At 37.5% G+C, this 21117-nt stretch overlaps 1 protein-coding gene across 4 annotated transcripts in view; it reads left to right on the top strand.

Annotated features, from left to right (window-relative positions):
- Window positions 1-21117, top strand: part of LOC106063880 (beta-1,4-N-acetylgalactosaminyltransferase bre-4-like) — a 139715-nt gene that overhangs the window by 71646 nt on the left and 46952 nt on the right. For 3 of the 4 annotated variants that reach the window (XM_056032506.1, XM_056032504.1, XM_056032505.1), the window contains 2 exons: window positions 14075-14308; window positions 14958-15095. In XM_056032506.1, the coding sequence (XP_055888481.1) occupies window positions 14075-14308; window positions 14958-15095 (372 nt within the window). Of the gene's footprint in view, window positions 1-14074; window positions 14309-14957; window positions 15096-19097; window positions 19447-21117 lie in introns of those variants that run through there. The other variant, XM_056032511.1, reaches the window with a different exon arrangement.

Below are 21117 nucleotides of genomic sequence, written 5' to 3'. Positions count from 1 at the left end.
GCTGAACTAATTGATCACCCCGTTACAGCATAAATGAAAAGCAACAGTGCCCCAATTGATGCTTAATGGTCATCAAGTTTGCTTTGACCTTTGTTGACCTCTGTCCACGCTTATCAGCTAACAATCATCAAGTTTTAATTGACCTCTATCCATGTCTATCAACTAGTGGTCATCAATTTTTAATCGACCTCTGTCTATGCCTATCAACTTGCGCTCATCAGGTTTAAATTGACCTCTGTCTATACTTATCTAGTAGTGGTCATTAAGTTTAAATTTACCTCTGTCTATACTTATCAACTAGTGGTCATCAATTTTTAATCGACCTCTGTCTATGCCTATCAACTTGTGCTCATCAGGTTTAAATTGACCTCTGTCTATGCTTATCAACTAGTGGTCATCAAATTTACATAGACCTCTGTCCATCTTATCATCTTATGGTTATCAAGTTTAAATTGACCCCTGTTTATACTTATCTACTAGTGGTCATCAATTTTTTTTATCGACCTCAACTAGTGCTCATCAAGTTTAAATTGACCACTGTCTATACTTATCAACTAGTGGTCATCAAGTTTAAATTGACCACTGTCTATACTTATCAACTAGTGGTCATCAAGTTTTAATTGACATGAGTCTATGCTTATCAACTATTGGTCATCAAGTTTACACAGACCTCTGTCTATACTTATCAACCGGAGGTCATCAAGTTTAAATTGGCATCTGTCCATGCCTATTAACTAGTGGTCATCAAGTTTGACCTGATTTCTGCTGTCTGCCCATTCTTATCCTTTAACGGTCATCAAGTTTGATCTGACCACTGCTTTTATCCTGACCTGTGTAACCGAGTTCTAGAATGTATAGCAACAAACATGTAAGAGGATTGGAAAGTGAAAAAGAAGAAGACGTAAAATGGCGTAGATACAATTTTGTCCAGTTTTAAAATTACATATAAGTTACAAAAATAAAACCTCTTGAGGCTGTAAGTTATCTGTTGACTCCATAGATGGCGATCATAATAAGATGAGAATCATGAGACTTGGTTTAAATAACAACTAGAGATATGAGACTTGGTTTAAATAACAACTAGAGATATGAGACTTGGTTTAAATAACAACTAGAGATATGAGACTTGGTTTAAATAACAACTAGAGATATGAGACTTGGTTTAAATAACAACTAGAAATATGATTATTAAATCATTGGTTTACCTTGGAATTGAGAAACTATTTGTATTTTAGACTAGCCTTGAAATAGCTGCAAACTGAATCGTCATCTTCATCATCATCAGTCCTTTGACCTGTGTCGTAATGATGCTGTTGAAGATTCGCTTAACCAAATCCTCCCATTTTTTCCCGGACAGCTGCTGTCATTGGCAAAATACCAAGAGAGACCGGTCCTCTTTCACGTTCATCCAGTTTGTTTTTTTAAGGACGAACCTTTCATTGTGAGCCGTGTCTTACAATATGACCGAACCAGCTCAGCTTTCGTCTCTTCAGAGTATCAAAGAGTTCCTTCTTTTCGTCAGCAAACGTCTAAGTACATTAATCATAAATTTCGAACGAAATTATTAGATTATTATTACCGACATCTCTGTGCCGTTTTGTTTTTCTATAAAGTTACATAAAACACATTGACTGACTAACTATACTTAGTTAACTTACAAAGAAAGCGATTATGACATAATAGTCGCTGTTATGATATCAGCCGATTAGGTGGGGGATTAACGACCTCGTATAAATCCTAGCAATCCTGGACATTCCAAGGAAAATTTAATATCGCCTGTCGTAGTGCGGAACTGCTGCGGATTGCCATATCTTTGAAAGGTTTCTGAGCGGATGGACACTGTTAGATATTACAATGAATTGTTTCCCCTTAATGACGCTTGACCCTGGCTTTGATAGAGACCTCGAAACATGTCTTCAATAATACAGATTTTTCATGACATTATTTTTGCTGATTATAATGATACTAAGAATTTGAATGTATCTGACACTTTTAACAATCAATAATATAAACTCAATGTTTTTTTTTTTTTTGTGTGAACATAACAGTCAGCAAAAAAAAAATATAAAAAAAATAAATACAATAGATCTCCCTTCTATAGGCCTACGTCTTGTGGATTTCAACCCTGTGGCATCCGATGCACTTTCCCAAGCCATTCAAAACGACGTTTACTTCTGTGAATGCAACATCATTCAGAAATGGCTCATAATAGGCATAAGTAAATATAGACTGGAAAAAGGAAATAACTTCATGTAACTTGAAAACATGTATATCTATTGTTGTCGGATTTCCGAATTCTGAAAAGTTGCATGATCTTCAGTCTTAGAGATTAAACAAAACTATACTGCTCATAAAAGCTGTATAATAAAGTACACAAAATTGCAACTCACTTCGTTTCATTAAACTCTTTTATCGGCCAGTCTATATTTATTTATGTCTATGGTTGTGGGTTTTGGTGTAGAAATATGGCAGATATAATCTAAAATAGAACATGAATCAGTGGTACGCAGGGATTGCTAAGTTACACAAGGAGTCCAATATGGTCTGTGTAGGTGCAAATATGACGATGTGTTACTTCAAGTTCTTGTATTCCATCAAGCTAAAGTCGTGTGTATATGTATGTGTGTGTGTGTGCGCGTGGGTCGTCAATATTTTTTATTCTTCATCAGACGTATTTAGTAGTCATCCTTCTAGGATTATATCTGAATCTGTCTCATAAACATGGATTTAAAACAAATCAATAAATACATGCAAACATTCAAATAGATAGTGGTGCAACTGGATAGTGGATAGCAGTTCAAAGTAGAAAGTGGTGCCGATTTTTTTTTCCCGCTAAGTCTAAATTGTGACACTAAGAAAAAGTCGCAGTTACTTTCATTATTTATTAAAATTATTTAAAAGTGCGAAATGAAAATAAAGAAAGTAAAATAAAATACATATAGGTCAGTGTTTTTTGTTTACATTTCGTCTCCTCTTGGACCCGATCTGTCCTAGATCTAGATCTAGATTCGAAGAATAAGATGGTTTAGCTAGATCTAGTCTAAGTAAGATCTAGACCTATATAGATCTAGTCTAGATCTAGATTAGTCTTAGAATCATGTTAGCAATAATAATAAGCATAATGCTCTATTTAAATCATTTCCTAACAGTTTATCTAGGACTAGATCTAGATCTCCGGTTAGACTAACTGGTTTCTAACTTATCCTAAGTGAAACTAAGTCGTTTAACAAAAGGTAAAATATGTTGTTATTATTATTAGATCTAGTCTAGATCTAGTCTGGAATATATATTTATTAATATTATTAACGACACGAATCTAGATCTACATATCTAGAATGTCTACACAAAGGTTTAATTCCGCCCGAAATACGTTTTGTAAACATGATTGTTGCAAATAAAAAAAAATGTCTCTTATAATTGAAAAATTAAAGATTTTATGGTGATTTGAAACATAAGACTAATATTGATTTTGATATTTATGATTCAAGACTTGTTGTTTCGCACAAAACTTCGGTGCATGTAAAATGTGCCTCATGTGACTGTTGCTGTTTATTCTCTGTAAAACTGTCCAACGTATAAATCCAGTCCTCATTGTTTTTGTTCTATTAGGCTTACTCGCTGTCAATTTCACGTGCTCCTTAATCCCTGCAATCTGAATACTCTAATGTTCTATACTCCACGCGGTGGCTGAGCGGTAGAGCGCTTGGCTATCGAACCGGTGCCCGTATCTTGGTGAAGACTGGGATTTTTAATTTCAGGATCTTTGGGCGCCTCTGAGTCCACCCTGCTCTATTGGGTACCTGACGTTAGTTGGGGAAAAGTAAAGACGGTTGGTAGTTGTGCTGGCCACATGACACCCTCTTTAACCATAGGCCACAGAATCAGATGAACTTTACATCATCTGCCCTATAGACCACAAGGTCCGAAAGGGGATTTTTTTTTTTTACTACACTCTACAGAAATAAGATTAATTGGTGCAGGACACATTGTTGGAAGAGTTTGGAAGCTGAAAATCCTCAGAAAGTCAGAGAGTATATTTCTTTCATGAGTCTTCTGAATAGGACATATTCGATTCGATATAGTCTCGAAGTTTCCATTTGTCACAAATCTTCAACAAATTAAATGTTAAGATACGAGGGGAAAAAAAAAGCTGTTGATGAAATTACACTAACTATTTTAAACAACGATCAGCTAACTAAAAGTGACATCGCATTCCACGAGGAAAACAAATTAATGATTGATGTGAATGAAGACTATCTTAGGAATTATGAAGATAATTTGAGGCAATTTGTTGGCAAAATCCAGTTTTCCAAATTTAATGTATTTCTAGGAGAATTAGTGCAATGTTAGCTTCTTCATGCAGTTGAAAACAGTTTAGTTTTTTCAGTATCATACTCAGAAAAAGCCTGTGATAGATTAACCTTGGTTAGTTAAGTTTAAGTTTGAACCAAATTATGACGAACTTCGCATTAGTTTCATTTAGGTACCTTGGAATGTATTGCTAAATTTCTTGATTTTGTTTCTATGTAAAAAAATATGTTCCGCCAAAGTTTTCCCTTTGAGTTTTGAGCTCACTTCTTAAAAAGTTTGCCAATAACTGGTCTAGCTGTATAGTAGCGTGCCCGTGTAGATGTTTTATTGACTTCGTTCTAAATAGAGCATTTCTATTCTAGTTTTCTTCTCTTCAATCCATCAAGTGCTAAGACAGATTACTGAAATGTACATAAACAAATCTGAGGTCCTACATAAATCCTTGTTTCTTTAATTTTCAGTTGACAAACGTCAAATTTTTAAATTCTGCCAATGATTGAATGCACTAGAAATGAAGTAACCAGATTTGTCCCGTGTCACTACTCGCGTCTTCCTCACCCATTTTCAGTGTAGCGTCTAGATTTATGTGGTATTTCTTTTTTGTTTAAGTTCTTATCAGCTCTAGCAAAAAAAAAAAATGGTTCTAAGGTTTAATGTAGATTTATTTAAAATGTTTGGTTTCTGATAGAGAACGCTGTCACAGTCTCGGTTGACATTGCCTGTTATATGTTTACCTCGGGTTAATCTTTTGTAGTCTCTTTTGGTCCTGTACGGACAGTAGAGACTTCGAGAGTCAAGTAGTAATTTTGAGTTAAGTAGTATCTTTTGGGCAGTCGAAGCCAGTGGTCACTTGAGACATGTATTTCTAGTAGTTACTATTCTGTACTATTATTGTTATTAAGTATTTGTTACCCGCTGTGATGCGGACGTTACTTGAAGTCTATTTTTGAGAATTTGACATGTTGGATATATTTGATACCGATGTTTTGCGGATGTGACTTTGTTTCTTATTGGATTATGTAACCGACAAGGAGTGCGGTATTATTATTGTTATTAAATAAACTTTATATTTTGTCTGCTGAAACGGGCTTAAGTCAATCTGTAGTATCTATGTTTGTCACGTGTCAAGTGTGACTCCAGGAAGCACGAACCCAGCACATAGAGCGTTTACAAACGCCCAGAAAAAAAAAATATTTCCCAGTCAACAAGCATTCCATTGAAGACATAGACTCTCAGTAGGTCAAGTCTCGAATTACCATAGTAAGGAAGTTTTAGTATTTAACACCCCCCTCACACCAAAAAAAATAATAAAAAAATTAAATAGTACATTAGAGCTTCTGTTCGAATCTATGTGAAGTCAAAATTCTAATTTAGGTGATAAATGGGAAATAAAATTACGAGCGCCGTGGGTAGGTAAATACTGGTATTAAGTAAGATAAGAGACTTTTCTCGAGAAGCTGTTCTAATTATTAGTAGTGATATGAAGCTCATTGGGAAGGTCGGAGGCGTCTCTACTCTCGATTCGAATGTAACAACCGGTTAAGGGCATGAACATACGGAGCATTTTGAAATGTCGTCATAGAACCCAATAAAGTCAGGAAAAAAAATGTTTTGCATTCATTAACCCCTATCCACTGTTTGGTTGTGCGTTTTGCGCACTGGACTATCGTCCGGACTTATTGTCCTGCGGGAGGTTTGGACTAGAAAGTAAATTACCTTCAACTCTGAAGGCACATCCGCAACAAACAAACTTCGCCCCCTGTGAGGTACTGCTGATATCTCTTCCCTGATCTTGAATTGGATGGGGCTATAAAACTTACTGTAACGAATAAAATATCGACCAATGAACTATTGCTAGCTAATAAAAAAAAGTCATTGTTAGAGCCAGTTAAAACATTTAAAAAAGAATTGACATTCGTAACTCGATCTAGTTTAGAATCTTACAAAAAATAATATCTGATTTATATTTATATCTGAATTAGAATTTAACTAATATTTAACAATTATTTACTACTTCTGCATTTTACTTATAGCTTACAGTTATGTTTGTAGGGCTAGCTAGTTGAGAACTGAAAGTTATGCTTACAGTTATGTTTGTAGGGCTAGTGCCGCTAGCTAGTTGAAAACTTAACGCTATGCCTACGTCATGTTTTAGCTAATTTAGAATGTTACTCCCATTTAATAGTCATTTATAGCTAGTTCTAAAGCTTTTTACCGCTACATCAGTGATTCTAATTAACGTCATCTTATGCATTCATCTTTGCCGGACACAAAGCAAGTTGTGACTTTGTAGTCGATCGATACTAAATACAAACGCAGGAGCAACAAGGTTCAATGGGACTACACTAGTCGGAGGGCGAGTTTGATCTAACGGTTGCCCTAATCTTATTTTGGTGTGGTTCTAGATGCTGAACTGTTATCCATTTGCTGCAACGGATTTATACATCGTTATTCCCAAGGTACTCAGTTATAATTTTTAAATATCATAGTTTATATTAAGTTATTGAAAAAAAAAGTTGATATCAATTGATTAATGCACCTTGACAAGTCAACACTCAGTCGTGCATCATATATTTGTCATTAGTATGCACTGTCAATTTAAACCACTTTAAAGAATGTAATTTTAATTTTTTTTTTTTTTTAAATTAAAGGATTTATGTTTTTTTTAATTTTGTTACAAAGCTTATATCAACTCACTGTTTCTAACTGTCTGGTAAAAAGTTTGCACATGTTGTTAATCCCACACCCAATCTCTGATCAAGATGAAATTTTGCACAATTATTTCTCTTAACCGACAACGTAAGAATCAATATAAACAAGGTTACAAAGACAGTTTGTGTGGAAACACAAACTCAAAATCGGCCCCCGAAGTGGTCCACCCAAGCAGGTAAAAAGGCAGGTTTCAATATTAATCTCTAATTGAAATCCTCAAAAACAGAAAAAAAATAATTCCTTTAGTTAACTATTTTATGTGCACGTTGCTGCGCTGCGTTGCAGTTCCCGCGACAATATGAACAACTAGTTATTAATTGTTGTTTTAAATTATGGCCAACTTATATAGATTTTTTTCTCTTAAAAAAAATAAACAATATTTTTGAGTAAATGTAGTAGTTAGTAGGACAGAACTTACATAACGTAGCAATACAAATGTAAAAAAAAAATTGACAAAAATCTAAAACCATTTGCATAAATGTGTTTAAAATATGCTAAATTGCCATCCCCCCCCCCCTCTACCAAAGAGCCTCCAGTGTTTGTTACTATTAATAGTGAATAGTTGTAAAAGTGGTGTATTTTTATGAAAAAAACTGCTTGCATAAGTGATTTAAAAATTAGATTATTCGCTTTTAGAAAAGAAAAAAAGTAGCCGTTGCACCAGAACTTTGAATGGATCAAATTATTATGATGTCAGATTTTCACTATCCTTTCTAGTTTACGAGATCTAAACAGGGCGGACAGGCGGACGGACATTTTACACAAAACTAATAGCGTCTTTTCCCCTTTCGGGGGTCGCTAAAAATTAACCCATTAGTTAATTAACTTTTGGTTATTAATTTTTTTGTTTGGTATCCCGAACAAGGGAAAGAAATTTACTTGACTGAAGTGGTGGTATAAACCTAATTAGTCCCCTTTATAGGTCGTATCATGAGACTTAGTGAGCGCAAACATGAAATAGAAATAATAGATCTTCCATGTTCATAAGCTCCTCCCTAGCAGAGTGATCGAATAGTTTCATACTTAGTATTATTTCAATACTTTCACTGTGGATTCATTATTTCTAGTCTAAACTTAGCTCAATGTATTTTATGGCGTTATAAGCTGGCGTATAAACAATGAGGCAGTTCGATACTAACTGTGCTGAAATGTATAATTATTGTACTTACCACCAGCTGTGTCTTTCGTATGCAACTGAATCAATAAAACTCAACTCATTTTCAAATTATTGTATTTTTAATTCACAATCACTTTCGGAGTGATAAGTTTTTATTTTTTTTTTATTTTTAATGGAAGAAAATACCTTTCTCTGTAACTCACTAATTCAGGACAAACATGATTTTGATAATTTTTTAAAAGAAATGATACAATACCTAACCAGTGGTTCCTAAACGTTTCCCTTAACGGAACACTTCTCATATTCGGAGTATTTAGCGGAACACTTGTCATATCCGGAGTATTTAGCGGAACACTTCTCACATTCGGAGTATTTAGCGGAACACTTCTCATATCCGGAGTATTTAGCGGAACACTTCTCACATTCGGAGTATTTAGCGGAACACTTCTCACATTCAGAATATTTAGCGGAACACTTCACATATCCGGAGTATTTAGCGGAACGCTTCTCACATTTAGAGTATTTAGCGGAACACTTCTCACATTCGGAGTATTTAGCGGAACACTTCTCACATTCGGAGTATTTAGCGGAACACTTCTCACATTCGGAGTATTTAGCGGAACACTTCTCACATTCGGAGTATTTAGCGGAACACATTGCTAAACTTTAATCGAGAGATAAATTCACGTGGTGGCCTACTAGTTTATTATTCCATTGGTCTGTGGAACACCAAATCTGGCCTCGCGGAACACTAGGGTTCCTCGGAACACATTTTGGGACACACTGACCTGGAGGTCTAAAGTATTGTCCTACCTGTAATGTTGTCATGACCGTGAGTTTGTGATTGGACGCTTAAATGCTCGTCACATTGGAGAGTTACACAAATGTTGAAAGACTCGCATGCTCAAAGAGAAGTATTGTGGGATTGTTTTGGATTTAATTTTCATTGAAGGAAAAGGTGACACTAAACAAGTAATAGATGCACAAATTCTTAAGTCTAACAAAACAACATGAGAAGCTCCTAATCAGCAGATGGTAGATCATGCAGCATCTTCTGCACTTAGTTGGTCATATCATCGCATAGCAGTCCCTATTATAATGATTGTATTTTGTTTCAAAAGAATTTAATGCTTTATTTGTGATGTTATCATCTCTAACACAGCCGAGGTCTTAACAATGTTTCACTATCTTGTCATGATAGAACATTTTCATTGTCCGCAGTGGGGGCAGTGGTCGAAACCAATCCTAATAGTAGGCATGAACACTGACCTTTGACGTGGCAACCTATGGTGTTAAGGGAAACCAATAGCTTGTAGCCACGTCTCAGACCTGTGATCTTTGCCACTCATTCCAAAAACAAAGTCGAAGCCTACTCGTCTTAAAGTCGCCTACTAGTCCAGTTCTAATCCTCACCATCACGCAGACTTTATGACATTGCTCTATCACATCGACGCCCAACCTTCTTCAGCCTGTTGGCCAAATTAGTTCCCCACACTCTTGTCGCGGGCTACATCATTGCGAAAATGGAAAAGTGATAGAACAGCGACATTTACATTAGAAACAAGTTGTAATCAACATTATTTCTATAGCAACTAGTTGGATACTTCAAGCTGTTTTACCGAAACCAACTTCTGAATGACAGGCTGCAATGCAAACACTCCATTCAAATAGACATACTTTATGTATTTTGTACAAAAGGTAAAAATCTGTCCACTTTTCTTTTTATTGTTGCACTCAAGGCCAAGTTTTAGTTTGTTTCCCATTCCCATTTCATGAACATTCAAATGTTGAACATCAAGCTACCACTCACGTCGCTACTCACTCAAGTCTAAAAACTAAAAATGCCAAGGACACAGTTCGGTTATTCTTTAATCAAGTATTTTACATTCCCATTTATTGTGTCCGGATAGACCAGCATCGCGGGCCGGATGTAGCCCGCGGGCTGTTTTTTTTTTCACCACTGCTCTATCACTGTGTCTAAGAAAAGTTTAGAGATATATCGTTCCATCGGTTCAAATCTACCACAGTCATTAAGCTTCTCGACTTTTACAGATCGTCTGCTGGAGAATACAATACATTATACTGCGCGGTATGCTGTAATCCTTTCCATAAACGCTAGATCAGTATTGATTGAAAATAAGACTGTTTAATGGTTTGGATAAAATTTAATTTGAACGGTCCCTATCATTAACAACATGTTATTGCCGCCACAACCAACAGCCTCGTTTTGAGAAACGTGGTTAGAGTGTAAACAACATCGACAACGAAACTGGTGTGACGTCACTGCAAGATGGTCGGCGTTGTCCTTTTATTGCATTTGGTAGGCCCCCCGCTCTTTAAAAGAATAGTATAAAAGGGTTTAAAGCGGAAAGATCGCGGGGTTTGTCAGTCCTTTGCATAACGTCCTTCATTTCTGTACTTTCACTGTGGATTTATTATTTCTAATATTAACTCAACTTTGAGCATTGTACCCTGCGTGTGGCGGTTCTATATTTAACACTGTGACGACACTAGACGGAACACAATTTGACATTGTACCTTTTATGATCTTATGATCAGGTGATGTTCAAAAGAGCCGGTTTTGTTTTATGAAAATAAAAAGTTCCATACTGCCCGTGTGTACGCTCTTTTTTTTACCTGGCCAAAACTTCAATCGTCAAGAAAACTTAATAATGCAGCCAGATGTTTATTGTTTGTCTGCAAGACAGTGAATATTAAAAAATATTGCCCGTGTATAGTGAGTATTATTGCCAGTGTATAGTGAGTATTATTGCCAGTGTATAGTGAGTATTATTGCCAGTGTATAGTGAGTATTATTGCCAGTGTATAGTGAGTATTCTTGCCAGTGTATAGTGAGTATTATTGCCAGTGTATAGTGAGTATTATTGCCAGTGTATAGTGAGTATTATTGCCAGTGTATAGTGAGTATTATTGCCTCTGTAGTTCAAAGTAAGTGTTAGTACCTGTGTATCTTAGAGTAAAGGTTATTTCCTCCTTATCGATCAGAGAATGTAATTGCCCGGGTATCACACAGTGAATGTTATTGCCCATGTATCACACAGTGAATGTTATTGCCCATGTATCACACAGTGAATGTTATTGCCCGTGTATCACACAGTGAATGTTATTGCCCGTGTATCATACAGTGGATGTTATTAACTGTGTACCTTTTTTTTCTACACGGTAAGTTATGGGACCTAACTCTTTCAAAGCCATGTAGATGAAAGAGCTACCCGAGATAACACAAAACAAATGTTTCCATCGGGACTCAAACTTTCGATCCTCTAGGAAATGGAGTTGGGCGCTATATAGTCCAGTCATCGCTTATCCAAGTAGATCAAATACAAATCTGAATCTAGAATATGTCAGTAGCCCGCAGGGTGAAGTACTTCAACGTGGATATAACTGTCCATTAACGATCTATCTATATATATATATAATTATCTTCATAGCTCAAGAGTTTGGACACCAAGTAAGGGAAAGATCACTTATTTCTGCAAGTCGGACGGACTAGAGTTACCACACGTAATTTTAGATGCGAAAATAAAGAGAGGGGGGGGGGGAGAGAACAAGTATATTCACCCGTCACTAAATAGCAGGGCCGGACTTAACCATTGTGACCAAGAAGTCATGGGAAGAGAACAAGTAATGTACTCTGTATTCACCCGTCACTAAATAGCAGGGCCGGACTTGACCATTGTGGGGCCCAATGCGAAATGGATTTCGCGGGGCCAAGTTTGGGTAGGGATACGGATAATAAGTGAAAATTAAGAGTTTGTATTAGAAAATAAATTCGTCTTTGCATTTTATTCATTCTTTACTACGTACAGTATTACTTTACGAGCCTTGTGTGTAGCGAAGTCATAGAGTATATAATAAAAATTCTATTTCCTACATAGATCACGCTCAATAGCAAGAACTATCAAATGTTTCAATCTGTCTACTAGAATTGTTAACTTTAAGTAATTCTTCATTAGTTTGAGTCGCGAGAAGTTTCTTTCACTAGATTCCACAATTACGGGTATTGCATAATGCCGTTTGTTTGTTTTTTATCGCGCGTAGAATTGGCGTTTTCCATATTTAATGACACCCCAAAATGACATTTTCGTCTATATTTCAGGAGAATGGTATGAGTTTTCATAAGATTTTAATAATTTACGGATATTTCCAGGACTTTTTCGTATATTTTGCAATTTCGGGAGATTTCCAGGAGCTAGAAATCTGTTATAAGTTATAAAATGGTTTAATTATAAATGTATACACCTAGAATTAGCGTGGGTCCTATGAAAGTGCGTGGCCCACTGCGGTCGCATAGGTTGCAGTGGCCTAAGGCCGGCCCTGCAAAATAGCGGCGTATGCTATGCCGCCGGTCGACTATTAACTGGCGCTATTACCTGCCAAAATAAGCACACTAGTCTCTGAATCAGGGATTGTCAAACTTTTTATTTTGTTACTTTGCATTTCGGCAAAGTACATTGTCCCCCTCTTTACTTCTGATATTATAAACATGCTTACGTTATTTCTTATAGAGGCGGTGTCCTCAGATCCGAATTTCTTTTCTTTTAATATTGTGAAGAGAGTTGTTTCCCTTGAATTCTTTAGTTTTTACTTAGGGGGAAATCGTTCTAGAGTCGCGTCTTCCTTTCTGGGATTTAAGAAATAGTTGAACTATTAACCATAACTCCCTGTGAGTGTGCTTAGTGGCCGAGTGTTAGGGCACTTATCTTTCGAAATTAAAAAGTTTGAAGTTCGAGATCGATACTGTATTCGGAGTGGCTTCCTGTGACCAGCTAGTTCTCATATATTACCTGAATGTTACGTATCTATGAAGTCCTCCCTGCTCTATGGTCAAAATAATTACGTAGGTACCTAACATTAGAGACATTTTGCGGTGCTGGCCTTAGAAACATGAGCTTTAGTAGACCATCAGACGTCATACAAAAGGGTGGTTGGGTCTACACGATTTCTCGAAAACGGATTTCACGATTTTCCTAGTAATTTGACAGTTGACGTATATCTTTGGGAAAAGAATTACTAACTAATTGGCCACACTGGGAAGTTAAATAAAAAATTAAATTATTGTATTTGTCCTTTTTTTTAAATACCTAAATTATTGTTACTATTTATCTTAATTAAGTGCTACACCGAGCAGAAGCCTTTCAGCATTAGAAAAACAAAATGTTAGCTCACGCATAACTTTCACGTTTTCTAGACCTATGCGGATGGTGCCTGACCTGTCTTTGAACCACCCCTAGGCTAAGTATACCGTAATTTAAGCAATCCGGATCAACACACAAAGGAATGGATACTGACCGTTACTGTCGTTGACCGAACCCATTTTGCCTATCGAAATTAGGAGGCTAGTACATCTTTCTCTTTTCTCCACGTCTGATACATCTTTCTCTTTTCTCGACGTCTGATGCATCTTTCTAATGTTTGTCGTCAATGACATTTTCTTTTTTCTTCGTCTAATACATCTATTTTCTCCACGTCTGATACATCTTTGTCTTTTCTCGACGTCTGATACATCTTTCTTTTGTCTGTCGTCTAATTATTCTGTTTTTCATCACCACGTCTGAAACCTATGTCTTTGACTTCACACCTGAAACATCTGTATTTGTATTCACGTCTGATACATCTATATTTATCTCTACGTCAGAAACATCTGTATTTTATATCTACGTCTGAAACCTCTGTCTTTGTATTCACGTCTGAAACACCTGTCTTTGTCTCCACATCTGAAACACCTGTCTTTGTCTCCACATCTGAAACACCTGTCTTTGTCTCCACATCTGAAACACCTGTCTTTGTCTCCACATCTGAAACACCTGTCTTTGTCTCCACATCTGAAACCTCTGTCTTTGTCTCCACATCTAAAACCTCTGTCTTTGTCTCCAGCGCTACTACATTTTTTGTTCATGTACTTTCTGGCAGATCGTTACTCTGAGTACTACGGGTATCATCGCTACCTTCACCCCTATCAGAAGAGATCCTCCAAGGGAGGTAAGCTTGACGAGGTAGACGACGACCAGTTCAATGTCTTCATCTGCATGCTCTTCTGCATCATGGGGCTCGGGGTCATCATAGGGCTGGTCATTCTGCTCTGTCAGTACGTGGACCAGAAGGAGCAGGACCAGGAGAAGGCCGGCCTTGGGCCAGTGGATGAAGGTCAGTACTTTTTGTTCCCAAAAAAAACAAATGAACAAAAAAATTATCCCTTGTGGAGCATCACGGCCGAGCATGTCCTTCAAAGCTGCATACTCTATCGAGAGACCCTAACACTTGCCCAAAACTTCCTTCCCCTCCCTTAGAACAGAAACTAAATGGATAGCTGCCAGATCTGGAAATAACTGCGCAGTTTATCGCAGACTATATAGGACCACTTGTCAGAACCTACCAACATATATATGAGAACGAAGAGGGAAAAGAAGAGTCTGTGGTTGAGATCTGAGTTTGTTGGAACGCAAAAAGGGTTCTCAATTACCCAGTCGGGAGTATCCAAGTGAAAAATGTTTTCGAACTCTTTTTTCTTAGGTTCTCATAGTACGTTATAAGTATTTTAAACAGTAATAAACAGCAGTGAGGGGCTAGTTGATTGTTATTCAAATTATCCAATTGGACAAGCTGGATTTAAGCGAAGAATTTATTTAAATTGTATACATGTTCTTCCGTCGTCCTTTCGTATAGAATGCTACCAGTTTGAGAACCACTGATCCACATAATTTAGGTTGGGATTTTTTAAATTTTTAGGTCTAGATATTTTACATATTTTATCGCTTTTCCAATTTACATGAGCTTATTAACATTTGTTTCCCAGACTGCATCCAATTATGGAACAACGTCTACTTCCGGCGGGTTGCACATTTGATTGAAAGGGTGGATAAACACTCGCTGGCGTTGTCAAGTGAAGCGAAAGAAAAATTATGGTTATGTCCCTTGGATTCCCCGTTGCTAGGTAAGCGTTTTTTTTTTTTGTTTTTTTTTAAGAATGTGCTTCTGTTTGTTTTGCGTTGTTCTAGACTAGCAGAATTACCGGACTTAGCGGGAAGATGTAAAATCGGTCTGGCAACACGTAAACATTCACGTGCACTCCAAGAGCCAATATACAAACACGCATTAAAATACTTTTTTTTTTTTTTTTAAAGCATGGTCACTTTGCATACACAAACATGTTGTGGAGTTTAGGCATCTTTCATCCTATAAAGAGCATGACACTACAGTGAAGAAGTAATATTACAAAGCCGTAAGAACAATAGAATTTTAGTTTTATGATTGGTAAAAATTTCAGTCACAAAATACAATAAAATAAAACCTTCACAACATTGTACTAACTTCACTCCCTTGATGAGTAAGTAGGTCTAATTGAAAAGCCCTGATACAGTTCCCCTTCCATACCTTTAGATCTGTGGGGGCAGATGATGTAATCTGTTTCTGTCGTCAACAGTTAACGGTTAACGAGGGTGTTATGTGGCCAGCACAACGACCAACCGCCTTTTCTTTTCCCCGACTAATGTCAGGTACCCATTAGAGCTGGGTGGACACAGAGATGCCCAAAGATCCTGAAATTAAAAATCACAGTCTTCAACGGGATTCGAACCCGCTTAACCGCATAACCACAGCACCTCCGGCTGTGTAAAGGTTGGTCAAGGAAAACTCTTCAGGGACACCCTCAAAGATTCTCTGAAGGCATTAAGGATAGACCCAGCCACCGGTGAGACAGAGGCACAAGACAGAGCATCATGGCGTCGCGCTGTGAAAACTGTCGCACAGGTTGCTGAGGGAAAGAGATCAACGCTGGCAAAAGAAAAGCGCCAGAGAAGAAAAGCAAGGCCCACGACACTAGCTCCAGCTGGAATAACCTGCCCAGTATGCAGCCGAACATTCCGGGCTCACATAGGTCTCACCAGCCACATGAGGAGGCATAAAACCACAGTGCAAAGCCCTCAGCCCCCTGGATGACAAAGTGGTCACCATCGAACCACGATGGACGAACTATATATATCAATTACTATTTTGGCAGTAAACGTAAATTACCTGGAAGAGTTTTAGTTATATGCTGCAGGTAACTCGGCTTCTCGTGGCTACCGAGCAGGTAGAGGTCAGGTGAGTACTGGGGGCTGTTGCACGGGGGTCTTGATAATAATCCTTCTCATTCCAGCAATTCTTTCGGATTTTAATGTAGGGGACGTTAATGTTGTTTCTTACTTCCTGATAATAATAAAAGCGTTCTACAAAGTTTATTTATTTTCCCCCTACAAAGTTTATATTTTTTTCCAGCAGTCTTGTCAGTTTTAAAATAACTTGTTATTACCCCTCTTTATATATCTCTCTCTCCCCCTCTCTCTCCTCCTCCTCCTCTTACTTCCTGTTCGGGAAAAAAAAATTGTTTATTGCTAGCCTCGCATCAGTAAACATTTTCCCCTTTTAGCCATGTACATTTTCCACGCCCGCCACGGGCCTCATTAAAGCAAAAATAAATAAATAAAATAAAATTTAAAAAAAAAATAATAAAATAGTCAAGTGCAATGAACTAGGTCTACGCGGCTTCATTATACACTCCAGGCAGGAGTTCGAGTACCCCCGCCAGGAGCCGGACACGACCCGCGAGATGTGATTTGGGCACCACTATTACAGATAAGCCATTAGTGACCAGAAAGTACATTGTTCTAATTATATTTCCCTTGGCATCCACTGTCCACCAGTGTGGTAAAGTATTCCATGGTCCATGCCTCTCCCACACGTGTTTTTTTTTTCCTTCCATGAAACGCCCTGTCATACATTGATAATAAGAATTATGAAAAAGTATCTGCTCATTTCTGTATAGGTCTGTAAACACAATTCCAAGTATCTGCTCATTTCTGTATAGGTCTGTAAACACAATTCCAAGTATCTGCTCATTTCTGTATAGGTCTGTAAACACAATTCCAAGTATCTGCTCATTTCTGTATAGGTCTGTAAACACAATTCCAAGTATCTGCTCATTTCTGTATAGGTCTGTAAACACAATTCCAAGTATCTGCTCATTTCTTTTATAGGTCTGTAAACACAATTCCAAGTATCTGCTCATTTCTGTATAGGTCTGTAAACACAATTCCATCGTGTTAATTTAATAGATCTAGAAGGCTACAACCTGCTGCCATCTTGTAAGGAGCCCGGGCTTTTTACAATATAACCAGACACTTAGGCTTGGCTATCAAGAGACTTATCTGCCTCCTTGTGTCAACAGACTAGGTCAACACTCTTGAGTTAAATATCTTTTATTACCAAGATTGTTGCTGTTCCAGCAGCATCACGTGGTGGGCTACTTGGTAGGCTTACAATATGTGTATTTTTTTTTTAGCTTGACAGCCAGGCTGTAGGAGTCCCTCCCCTGTTCTCCCCCCCCCCCCTCTAGCCAAGCAGTTCTCAATTTCAAGAGGAGGCCTACTTGATCTTATTACTTAGTTTCAACCACGGTCCCAGCATGTACAGAAGAAAATGAATTGATCCATCGCGATGCTGGAAAAAAAAAAAGAGCTACATAGGACCAATGGTAGATGTGGCTGCTTGGCTGTTTCGGACTGATGTCACGATGGTCCAAGGTTCGCATCCTGCGCTGGACATTGGTTAGTTTATCGTGTAAACCCTCAAATACAGCAAAACTCAAGATTATAGCAATACAGAGAGGTTCGAGAGGTACTTTGCATGAGGCTGCACAAAGTCTTTCAGTCGGCGTCATCGTGACTCGGAACAGTACGTAAAAGTCATTATTTTGTTTCAAGACGCAGATCACAGAAAACGTCTTAGCGATAGAAGACGTCTTCCGCAATCGAAAAATAGGATCACGTGACGAGGAAAACATACAAGAGCATGTATACGGATGCGCTCGGTGACTTAAGTGGTTAGGTGCATGGCCTCCAAATCGATGGGGTCCTGTGCTCGAATCCTCGCGAAGACTGGAATTTTTGTTATTTCGGGATCTTTCCAATACACGGACCAAAGGTTTGGAGCTCACTCCCCATTGATCTAAGACAGACAACATGCTTTACTACATTCGAGAAGAACATTCAGACCCATCTGTTCAAAACATTTTTTAGATTTGTTTGTCATTTTAGCTTTCGTGTTTATGTTTGCAATCACAGCGCCTTGAGCCCACATCATGTTTGTTAACAGCGCTCTATAAATTACATTATTATTAAATAATTATTCGACTTAATTTTACTGTCAACAGATGCTAAAAAGCAGCTTCACATAGCAATGAGTTTGGAAAAGGCAATAATTCTGATGCTTTCACTAAACATAGCATAGTTAATGAGGTGCAACGCGTACCCCGGGTGGTATGCGTACCCCATTTTGGGTAACACTGCCTTAGAAACACACACTAACACGCCATAACAAAAGTCAGTAATAACTTTGTGTTCAAAAGAAACCATCTACAAGAAACTTGTACAATGTATTTGATTGGTCGAGCTGTGGCAGTCGTAACGAAGGAAAGTCACATGACTCAGTTCGCTAAGGATCTATCGAGACGTCAATTAATATTTTTCATTTTAAAAAAAGGGCATTAAAAATTGAAAGATAAGCAGCAAGTTTTAAATGGAAAAAAAAGCATCACTAAAGTTAAACGAACTATCCAAAAATTCGGGACAATATCACAGATGTTAACTTCAGAAAAAAACAAGAAAAACACCCAGATCTAGCGGTAAATACCCAACAGCGGTAGCGCCGACTTCACATAATAAAATACATGTTGTAATGGCCACTTACTGACGTCGTTGATGGCACTTGACCTTTGACATGAATGCGATCGTTTCATTCCCACCATGACGTGGTTTTTTTTTCATACTGTTGACACATGCTGTTGATACAATTCCACAATTAGGTGACGTCATGGAGCACAGTTTGCCGTCCTAAACTAGATCTTGTCTATGTATCCGTCTCCCTCTCTCTCTCCCTCTCTCTCTCTCTCTCCCTCGGAGATTGGTTAGTTCAAGTGGTCAGGAGGAGGAGGAGATTCGTGCCAGAGCGTGGCCAGAGTCACAGTGTACAGCGGTGGACAATTTTATTGACTGTGATTCTTATCATTGAGTTAAGGCTATGTTGGATATTTCGCTGAGTTAGGCCACATTGGTTGAATAAGGCCTTCCTGGATATTCTGTTGAATTAGACCGTACTAGATATTCCGTTAAATTATGCAGTTGACTAAGACTGCAGTGGATATTCCTTTGAGTTAGATCACAAAGGATATTCAGTTGAATTAGACCATTCTGGAAATTGCATTTTAGAATTTCGTTCAGTTAGGCTAGACTGGATATTTCGTTTAAACTGTAAATTTTGGTTCTAATCTAGATCAACATTCTTTACATTATTTCTTGATTATTAACTTCACGTTTAATATTTTTCTTATAAAATACGGACATTTTTTCAATATACATATATATATATATATATATAAAGTACCACAAATATCCACATTCGTGTTAATTAGTGTTTTAAACTGAGACAACATGTTCCATTTCTGATAGCATTAAGGAAAGAGGTGTTCTTGTAGTAATTTGTCTTAGCATATCGAATAAGAAAAGTGCTTTTATCCGTGTCATTTTAATAATTTTTTTAAGGTCATGATCTGAAATGTATGTCTCCTTGTCTTATGTTTTATCGCTGTTCTTGGTTTCTCTAGTTATGTGTTAGTATTCGTTCAAGTTTTTACGAAGCTTCTATCAACTCGCTCTGTCTGTGTGGTTAAAAGGTTGTAGACGTGATTTCTCCCACACCAAATCTCGGATCTAGCTGAAATTTTGCACAATTATTTCTTTTAACTGATAACCGGTAACACTAGAATCAATAAAAAAAAAAACACACACTAACCAATTAGTTAATTAATTATTGGTAATACATTGTTCTGTTTGTATCGTAATTGACTGAAGTGGTGGTGTAAGCTGAGTTAGTCCCATTTATTGGTCGTTGTCTGAGCTTTAGTGAACACAAACCTGACAAATAGGACGAGACTATAGAAACAACAGATAACTCTACAATCTTCCATGTTCATAAGCTCTCCAATAGCGTGGCAACCGTGTTGGCTTGAGAAGCCTGACAGGGTTTGAGCCATTTAGTTTTTAATTCAGGTCGTTACCCTTTTTTTTTTTTATAAATGCTTTTTTATTGTTAGTCTAGAGCAGTGATGCCCAACCTAATTCGGTCCGTGGGCCATTTTAATTTTTAACACTCGTGTCGCGGGCCACACCACCGAAATGATCAAATAAAAAAGAAAGAAAGAACATTGACTTGAAATCATTTTTATGTAATTATTCACACATTAATTGCTTGTTAGAAATTTATTCGAAAACATACTTCTGAATATCCGGCTGCATAGATGAGACACTAAGTCAGAGCACTGAATCCAGACTCTCGTCCGTGATACGAGGATTTAATATTGGTTTCGCCTGTTTCATCACTGAAAAAGTTTGTGCTTGTAAACAAGGTGACCATCCTTAACTCTTGTTTCGGGGGATTTAGACAAGTTTCTGCAGGCACCACGGAGTAGAAATCAATTGTCTGCATGGTTAGAAATGTATCAAGAAGTGATGTCTGGCTTTGTAAGTCAATCAGTTCCAGTTACAGGGATGACAGGGCTCTTGACACATCAGCCGCTAATGGATTTTCGAAAAGACTTATTTCATTCTTTAAAAATGTGAAAATCGATAAATCTTTCAGTGAATAATCCTTCATTGGCCTCAGAAATTAGATCGTTTTTTGATCTTTTTGGGATAGACATATTAAGCTGCTTGTATTTTTGTAGAGCGGTACAGGCTAGAACTTGAAAAGATGCACCCCTTCCCATGCTGAATGAAGAGCTGCAATGTCAGCATAAGACATGCTAAGAGAAATCAACTTGTAGTTTGATATTGAGTTCATTCCGATGTGATGTAATGTCTCATCAAATAGCCAAATCCCACAACTTTGTGTGGTAGTTCAGTTGAGATACTTGCTTTGAATGC

The sequence above is a fragment of the Biomphalaria glabrata genome, chromosome 6, assembly GCF_947242115.1.
Source record: "Biomphalaria glabrata chromosome 6, xgBioGlab47.1, whole genome shotgun sequence".
Lineage (NCBI taxonomy): Eukaryota > Metazoa > Mollusca > Gastropoda > Planorbidae > Biomphalaria > Biomphalaria glabrata.
Note: the sequence above shows the minus strand (reverse complement) of the source record. Positions and strands in the feature narration are given on the sequence as shown.